The sequence below is a fragment of the Prunus avium genome, chromosome 2 (assembly GCF_965620075.1).
Source record: "Prunus avium chromosome 2, drPruAviu1.hap1.1, whole genome shotgun sequence".
NCBI lineage: Eukaryota > Viridiplantae > Streptophyta > Magnoliopsida > Rosales > Rosaceae > Prunus > Prunus avium.
Window position 1 is genome coordinate 3,735,393 of NC_142285.1, and position 9,874 is coordinate 3,745,266.

The 9,874-nt window shown below is 43.2% G+C and overlaps 1 protein-coding gene across 1 annotated transcript; it reads left to right on the plus strand.

Moving 5' to 3' along the window:
- The first annotated feature begins 7,715 nt into the window (after positions 1 to 7,715).
- LOC148296273 (uncharacterized) lies at positions 7,716 to 8,252 on the plus strand. Its single transcript, XM_088248463.1, has one exon. The coding sequence runs from the start codon at positions 7,716 to 7,718 to the stop codon at positions 8,250 to 8,252; it is 537 nt and encodes a 178-aa protein (XP_088104589.1).
- Positions 8,253 to 9,874: the final 1,622 nt, after the last annotated feature.

Below are 9,874 nucleotides of genomic sequence, written 5' to 3' on the forward strand. Positions count from 1 at the left end.
ATTAGCCAAAAGCAGAGTTAAAGTCCTTTCACCCATGTGAAAGCAGATGCCTTTCTGTTTCTCCAGAGTTAAAGCAAAGATGCCCATGCCTTTCAATTCAAAGATGTGCCCTTCAATTCAAAGATGCCCTGACAAGTTAAAGGTTTTTCAAAGATGCCCATGCCTTTCAATTCAAAGATGCCCATGCCCTTCAATTCAAAGTTGCCAAAAGCAAAGATGCCCTGACAAAGTTCAAAGTTAAATGTTTTTCACTTCAGTCAAAGTAGAAGTTAATTCAAAAGTTATTTTGTCCTCTTTTGTATGCCAAGGCTTTAAATAGAAGCCTTCCGTCAGTTGTATCTCCAAGCTTTGTTTAGTAAGCATTGTAAGTTTCTTTCAGTTTTCAAAGTTCTCTCAGAGTTTGTAGACCTGAGGCAACTACAATAGTTGTAAGTGAGAGTGGAGTGTGAGTGTCCTGCGTGACATTGCTTGCTTTCATTGAACTAAGATTTCTGTAAGTTCTTACTTTGTTTTCAAAGCTTCCACAGTTAATAATATTTTCAATTAATATTATTTCCTGTGTTTATTTCATAGTCCTTCAAATTCTAATTTATGTTAGTCCAATTATTTTCATTAATTTATATTCTTTATTTAATTAAATTTAGTGCCCTCATAATTTTTTATTTATACAATTTATTCTCATACGTTAATTTTCTTTTAAGTTTATGATTAATTTATTAGTTTCAATTTGCATCCATTCAATAATTTATTTTATTCATTATTTCTCTATTTTTTATTTGTTAGTTGCCCAAGTCATCTACCAAGTCAATTATTTAGTCATACTCTCCATTCTCTTCCGTAGCTAACAATTCCATTTCTTCTTCCAAGTCTTCACTCCATTAAATACACATGCAAAGTTTTCATACACATGCAAAGTCTTCAAGTCTTTAAATACACATAAGCCAAATCCAACTCTAAGTCTTCCGTCTATTACTAGTTAAAAGTCCTTTTGAATTTGCTACCAAAAAAAAAAAAAAACGTGTAACCAAGCTGGAATTCAAAGCCTTCATCATTGTATGCTTTTATTATATTATAAAGTGAGTAAGTGAATGTGGCCAAAGCTTGGAATTGAAATTGATGTGGCCAAAAGTTTTTGTAAAGCAAAGTGCAAAGGTGCGGTGGAGTTCGGCTGGAATTACTAGGAAGTTCGGCAGGATTTTGTAGGATATCTCGGCGGGATTTTGTAGAAGTTCGGCGGGATTTTGTAGAAGTTGCTGCCGGATTTTTTGGTTTGGAACAAACACAGTTTTGGAGAATGGCGGCCGGGGTATTTGGTTCCTTTGCAAACCGGGCTGAAAGGGTTTTGAGTTGGGAATTAATTGACTTATTATTATATATATAAAGTAAATGAGCGTGTGGAGGTGGGATAATTCACCCAGGCACCTTGGAGAAATCGGCCGGGCTAGGAGCTGAAAAAATGCGACCGGGTTCTTAGGCAAAGGCGTGGCGGCCAAGTCTTTTAGTTTGGAATGTTAGAATTGTTGTGGCTGGAGGGTTTTTGCTTGAGCCCTCCCTATCCTACTTCATGATAGTATAATATGTATATGTATATAAGGGAATGAAGACATGCGGCCAGATTGGAAAGCTTGAGCCTTCCTCATCCTTATGCTATTATATATATATATATATATATAATGAGTAGTGAAAGCATTCAAAGTTGGATGCTTGGCCGAAAGTCTCTTTTTCTTTGTCTTGCTTTAATATATATATGTAATGGAGGAACTTGCTTTCCAGGATTTGACCAACAAATGGTTATAGAATAATAGTAATATATTACTTTGGTAATATAATTATTCATGTGGGAGGCATCCACTCATCGTTTGGGCGGAAACTAGTAAGACAGCTATCCATCATGCGGCCGACAAGGTATGGCCATATAAACAAAAAATAGAGAACTCCTTTGCCAACGGGTTCTCAACCAAGGCTAGAATTTCCAAATATTTGGAGAATTCATCATGCGGCCGATATCAAATATTTGGAGTTCACATGCCACTTAATGTTGGTGGGAGTCTTAATCAAGTCCAAAGCTCAGCCTACAAGTTCCAGCAGATGTTTTCCTACAAGTGGCGGAGTTTAAAGACAGGAAGACATTAATATTGGGAAGATTTCCAAGACATCGGGTAGTTCATGCATGGAGCTCCGGAAGGCATTAATATTGGGAAGATTTCCAAGACATCGGGTAGTTCGCGCCTAGAGTTCCGGAATGCATTAACATCGGGAGGATTTTCAAGACAGAGTTAGTTGTATGGCCAAACCCATGAGCTGAAGGATCTCTATAAATAGGTCATCAGAAGAAGAGAAGAGGACTCCGACTCAACACACAAAATCTATCTCTTTATCCTGTACTTATCAATTCATAGTCTAGGATTTTATCTTTCAAGCTTTTCATATTATCCAAGTTATTCGTTTTCCTAGTGTAAGCTTACATTCTTGCAATTTAATTTCAATTGTCTTTACATTCAAGTTTAATTCAAGTCTTTATCGCTTTAATCTATTTTATCGCATTTACATTTATGTCATTTCGTTTACTGCATTTACATTCACTACACTTATCACAAAAATCCTAAAAATAGTCATACAAAGCTCAATCATCCTTGACCTCAAGGAAGAAAAAGAACCTAGGCCAAGGGGAGGTTCCTTGCTTGGCCGATCAATCGTTTGATTAAAAGTCAGAAGCGCAAACACACTCACACGATCTTTCCATCCAAGCCATCAAGTGGCTTGGTGGTGGCACGCCTACGCATCTCAAGAGAAGAAGGATCAAAAACTCCTTCAATCGGCCTACCTGGCTGAAAAGAGGGAAACATAATTTGGCACGCCCAGTGGGACTAACTATATGAGCGACCGAAAGGAATGGCAACATTCCTACCAGCCGATGAACTACAACGGCTATGATGCTTATGGCTCGAGTAGCCAATCCATCGGCCAACATGGTGACTACAACCACTATGGCCAATATAATTTTACCCATCAAGGTGGGCCTAACATCCAATATGACTCAAGTAGTCAATTTGGTAGCCAATATGATAGGCACAACTATGTTGGCGGATTTGGTGGCCAATATGTTGGGCACAACTATATTGGTGGATATGATCTTATGCACCAAAATGGTTCGAATAATCAAAATGGCTTTGGTGGCCAAACTAATCAAGTGGCATGTGGGCAATACACTTACCCAGATGGCCAAAATAATCCGACCAATGTTTATGATCAGCTTAATTATTATTCCCATCAAGCAGATCATCCAATTGGTTTTGGTGGCCAACATAATCCCAAGGTGGGTGAGATGCCATCTAGTGGCCATACCCACATGGTGGAAGAATATATAAATGAGATGACATCTAAGATAGAAGTTGTATTAAAAGAGTTTGCAGATGAATTACAAACTTCCAACCACGACTTTCTCGTCCAAGGTTTGCATAGTATTTCATCTCAACTTAGCCAACGAGCTGAGGGGCAAACCCTCAACCATAACCTTATTTCTCAATCACAAGAGGAAACTTCTGATATGGTTGCAATTAGACCACCCGTTCCACCTACTCCTCTAGGGAAAAATGAGGTTGGTAGAGAATGTGAGAGTGAGAAAGAGGTGGGCGAGATGACTTTAAAATCGAATATTCAAGGCGACCTTCCTATTGAGAATCTGACATGGGTTGAGGAAAATGAGTCCACCCAAGGGGATGAGACCCAAAAGGTGGTCACCAATGATATGTGCAATATGGTCCAACCCAAGGCAACCATCTTAGGATGTAATGGCCTACGATCTAGTGAAGAAGAAGGTCGGAGCATGACTCAAGATGCAAAAATAATAGACATGATTGTAGGAGAAAAACTCGACATTGCAATACCACAATTGCAAGTGGTCAAGTTTATTGAGCCCCAGCCAAAGGCCAAGATTGGCCGACCAAATGGACTTGGGGGGCATGAAGGGTCGGCCAAAGTGATGGCTAGAAGTTATCCGGGTAGTTCTAGTCATCCTAGTATTTCAACCCATTGCCAACAAAATGGCAAGATCCAAGTCAAGAACAAGAAGGGCTCCAAGGTTGGAGTAAAACATGGTTGGCCACCGCCATGGTATCCGGAGCATTTTGATCAAGAGGAATTTCCACAAGGATTCAAAGTTCTGGATTTTGCATTATTTTCAGGAGATGGACTCCAGTCGACCGTGGAGCATATTGGTCGATTCACTGCCCAATGTGTCGAAATCGAACATCGCGAGGTCTTGAAATTAAGGTTATTCCCGAGCACCCTCACGGGGGCTGTTTTTTCATGGTATGTCAAACTTCCTCGGAACTTAGTTCCAAATTGGCAGACCATGGAGCAAAACTTCCTCGAACAATTTTATCGACCGGAGCCAGATGTGTCAATGGCCAACTTGGCCAAGATTCGCCAAGGACCAAACAAGTCAGTCCAAGAATCCTTGGGGAAATTCAGAGAAGCAAGGGCTAGATGTACGGTCAACATGCCTGAACTTGAGTTTTCAAAGTTGGCTGAAGGTGGGTTATTGCTCGATCTTCAGAAGAAGTTCGAGGGTATTGAATTTCGCGATATTTATGACCTCCTACTTCGGGTGGATCGATGTGAAGATCTTTTAAAGGAGGAACAACAAAAGAATCGGCCGACATCTCGACCGACTTTCTATAAAGATCTACCAAAACCTCCCACATCTAGAACCATGGCTGACCACGTGATGGATGTCGAAAATGTGGATTCGAAGGAGGCAGATGAGGAAGTCTTCCTAGAAGAGGAAGAAGAATCGACGGGGATAAACTTGGCTGAAATCGTGGTCAGTGAACCACACGTATGCAAGGCTTTGTCCAAAGCCTCCAAGGATCAGAGGCCGACAACGGTCCAGATTTCTAAGTTTAGCAGAACTTCTCAAAAGGGAGTCGGAACCAAGTCCTATACCTTTGACATTTCGAAAGCCGAACTAATCTTCGACCAACTTTTAAAAGAAAAGATGATAAAATTGCCAAATGGTCATGATATTCCGTCGGCTAATGAACTTAGAAACAAGACTTTTTGCAAATGGCATAGTGTATGGTCTCATGCAACTAACAATTGCCTTGTTTTTCGGAATGTCGTGCATGATCTCATTGATCGAAAGATCTTGAAATTCCCAGAGAAAGCTACAATGGGTGTTGATCAGAATCCATTCCCAAATACTCAGGCCAACATGGTGAATGCCAACTTCCCAAGGCCAGATCAACCTCGACCAAGATTAGACTTGGGTGGCTCTAGAAAAGCAGCAGCTGAGAGAAGAGCAAGGGAGAACCTGATGGATCCTAAGGCAAAGGGTAAGGCCAAGATGTACCCAGAAGTGATAAAGGCTCTAGAAGAAAAAATGCCAATTATGGAAAAACTTCCCAAGGCTATTGTGCTATGCAGCCGATGTCAATGTGAGGTCTTATTGGAGGTAGTTCTACCAAAACCCAAGGACCCAGCCAGGGAACCGATTAAGGAGACAATCAATGACCAAGCCCAGACAGGTAGACCAAAAAGTGCTGGGAAAAATATGATTAAAAGTTCAGCCGAGAATTACGGCCCATATAGCCCAAGGGGCATGATGGAGACTAGGCCGAACAAACGGCCATTACATGAGTACCAAGATAGGTACGCAAGGCCACGATATCAGCCCAAGAGAAGAAATCATCTGATGCCACTAAAGTATGAAGATGTTGATTCGCTGAACCCAAGCCAAGATAAAAATAGAAGCATGTGGGTTTCGGTGAGAGAAGGAAAGAATCGAGATGTGGCCTATGTGTCAAGACCTCGCCCATCTGATGGTAGTGGTTTCCTAACTTTCAAGATGCCAAACACCAAGGCAGGACAATGGTATAGGAGTAGAGGTTCGAAGTTGCCTCCAATACTCTTGAGCAAAACTCAAACAAGAAGGGCTCAAAGACAATATGCTGCCACTTGTAAAGCGAAGTTTGAGTGGGCGGACGAGAGGCAAGCCCAACTTAACCGGTTGGTCGACCTTCGAGAGAAACTTCGACTGGAAGAGTTGGAGTTCGCCAAAGCTGATGTCGTGGCTTCGTTAGAGGCAGCAGCGGCTAAGGAGGTGAATGGTCAAGTCGTGGTGCCGGCCTTAGATGAGCCGATGTTGGAGTTGGAGGCTCATTTGATCGGAGCCTTTGAAGCAAACAATCTCAAGGCGGAATCTAGCAAGCCAGTGAAGGTGTTGGATGATGGGCCATCAAGAGTTGGAAGATTTAAAAAGAATCAGCCCAAGGCCAATCCTTCGACCTCCAGGAGGCAAACACCAATTAAAGTGGCATCACCACCCCTGGTCAAGGAGAAAAACGAAAATGACCATGAAATGGTCGAGGATGTCAGAGGAAAGCCCCAGACGACAGAAGATAAGCTGACAGCGGAGGATGACCAAGTCATGGTCGACGTCCAAACATCCGTAGTGGAAGAAAAGGCCGAACCAACGGCCAACGTAGAGACTGAAGAGACTTCAGAAAACCTAGGGGGCGCTTTGGCCAATGATGAAGAACTTTATGGGGAGAATGAAGAGTATGGTGATGACGAGTATTTTGAAAACCTCCCAGAAGAAGCTATGGAGCAACTAGCTAATGAGTGTAGGGAAGAGATTACCAAGTTGGAGAGTGAATTGAAGACAAGTAAGACCAAGGTGAAGTTTGGGGACTTCGACGAGGTCGATGCTATGGTGGTCACACTTCCACTATATTTCGAAGCTCAGCCAGGTCAACCAAACTCTATGGATGGAGATCTTTTTGACGAAGTCGAGTCCATGGTTCAGATGGGAGAACCAAAGGAGATCGAGGTAATTCGGGAGACTCCGAAGGCAGAGGTAGCTCAACCTCAAATTGTGATGCCAAGTGCGGAGAAGCAAATGCCAAAGAAAGTGTGGTTTGAAATGCCCACCAAGAAGATGTCTTCCCATCTTAAACCTTTGCACGTAAGTGCTCATTTTGATGGGGTTCTGGTAAGCAAAGTTCTAGTTGATACGGGAGCCACGGTGAATATCCTCCCAGCTTCAGTGATGAGGAAATTGAAGAAAAGCTCAGAAGAACTAATTCCGACTGAGACAACGGTTAGTGGTTTTGTGGGAGACACCACGATATCGAAAGGAATCATCCCACTCCAAGTCAGAGTAGGGGGAAAGGTCAGGGTGACAGCTTTCTTGGTGGTGGAAACAACGGCTCACTTTACCGCATTGTTAGGTCGAGATTGGATTCACGGAAATATGTGTGTCCCTTCCTCGCTCCATCAGACTTTACAGTTTTGGCACGAGGATGGGAGCGTGGAATTGATTCAGGCCGACTCACGACCTTTCATGGTTTCAGCCAACACGGTGGAGGCTAGGTTTTACGAGGATGATCTTGGTCCTCTTTATTTTACAGGGTCAGATATGAACGGCCGACCTACGGGAGTCTCGGCCAAGAAGTTGATAGACTTGGGGGCACACGATGCCCAAGCAGATGGGGAGCGCCCCACGATGTCTGATTTTTTCTCTCTCAATGAGTGATACAACCACGAAGGAAGAGAAGAGAGCCGCGGTGGAAGACACCTTGAGACGGCTATATGGTTTTTGGGCCGAGAGAGCGGCCGAGCACGGGTCCACTGCTCATCTGGTGGAATTCCTCCACGAAGGCCCTGAGGATGATGCACTTGAAATCGAGGAAGTGGAGTTGGCACCAACTCAGATGGATGATTCGAAGGCGGAAGTCCAAGACCCTTTGTTGGAAATCAACTTGGGGACAGAAGACAATCGTCGGCCAATCTACATTAGTGGTCTGATGGAGCCAGAACTTCGGGCCAAGATGGAAGAGCTTTTAAGAGAGTTCAAGGATTGCTTTGCTTGGGATTACACTGAGATGCCTGGACTAAGTCGTGACTTGGTCGAGCACCGTCTGCCAACAACGGAGGATTTCAAGCCCTTCAAGCAGCCACCTCGCCGAATGTCGGCGAAAGTAGAATTACAGGTCAAGGAAGAAATTTTAAGGCTTGTTAAAGCCAAATTTATTAGGCCAGCAAGATATGTGGAGTGGCTTTCTAATATTGTACCTGTAAAGAATAAAACGGGAGCAATAAGAATTTGTGTTGATTTTCGTAACCTTAATCTTGCAACTCCCAAAGATGAATATACCATGCCTATGGCGGACCTCTTAGTTGATGGGCGGCCAAGAATGAAATTCTATCCTTCATGGATGGACACTCCGGCTATAATCAAATATTCATAGCTGAAGAAGATATTCACAAGACAGCCTTTAGATGTCCTGGTTCCATTGGAACCTTAGAATATGTCGTGATGCCTTTCGGCCTAAAGAACGCCGGAGCCACATATCAACGGGCAATGAATGCCATCTTCCATGACATGATCGGTCGAAACTTAGAAGTTTATATCGACGATGTGGTTGTGAAATCGGAGTCGAGACCAGGCCATTTGAGTGACCTTCGGTTAGCCTTCGAGAGAATGCGAAAACATCAATTGAAGATGAATCCAAAGAAATGTGCCTTTGGGGTTTCCGCCGGAAATTTCCTAGGATTTTTGGTACATCAAAGGGGGATCGAAATTGATAAAAATAAGGCTAAGGCCATCATTGATGCGCCTCCCCCAAAAAACAAGAAAGGATTGCAAAGCTTGCTAGGCCAAATAAACTTCCTCCGGAGGTTTATAGCTAATTCGGCCGGGAAAGTCGAGCCCTTTTCATCTTTGCTAAAGCTCAAGGATGAGGAGAAATTTCGATGGGAAGAAGTTCACCAAAAGGCATTTGATTCCATCAAAGAGTATTTAACCAAGCCACCGGTGCTAATCCCGCCGAAGCGAGGCCAACCTCTGAAGTTATATATTTCAGTCACAGAGAATTCCATCGGAAGTCTTTTGGCCCAAGACAACGATGAGAGAAAGGAGCAAGCAGTGTATTACCTAAGCCGAATTCTAACGGCCACCGAGAGAAAGTATTCACCGGTGGAGAAACTTTGTTTAGCCTTATATCTCACCGCAACCAAGTTAAGGCACTATATGTTGCCTTCCGTGGTACATATAATCGCCAAGACTGATTTGATCAAGTACATGCTCACTCGCCCAATCATTAGAGGGCGGATTGGAAAATGGACGATGGCATTGGTAGAATTCACCTTCCGACACGTACCTCAGCAGGCCGCCAAGGGGCAAGCCTTGGTTGACTTCTTGGCCGCTAATCCTTGTGTTGAAATAGAAGACATGGACTTCTTCAAAGTCGACATGATAAGTTTATTCCCATGGCGTCTCTATTTCGACGGATCTCGAACATCAAATATGGGGGGAGCAGGTGTCATCATTGAATCACCCCAAGGATTCCGAACTCATTATTCATTTCAATTAGACTTTGATTGTACCAACAATCAGGCCGAATATGAGGCCTTGATCATTGGGTTGGAAATTTTGAGGGAACTTGGAATAAATAATGTGTCAATCATGGGGGATTCGATGTTGGTTCTGAAACAACTATCCGGCGACTATAAGGTAACCAGCCAGGCATTGCTTGGCCATCCTGCCTTGGCCAGCAACAAAGTAATAAAAGGGATTTTGGAAAAAATGATTGAGAAAAATCCTAAAGAATGGCATTCTCTCCTCTCCAATACTCTTTGGGCGTACAGGTCCTCTAAAAGGTCTGGCACGGGAACGACGCCATTCGCACTCACATACGGCCATGACGCCGTCTTACCCCTCGAGATTTCAGTAAAATCTTTAAGGGTGGCTCACCACGCTGAATGGAGTAAGGATGAGTATAACCAGGCGATGGCTCAAGAGCTAGATGATCTCGACGAAGTTCGACTTGAGGCTTTGGATAAATTAAAGGCCCAAAAAGAAAAAGGTGTA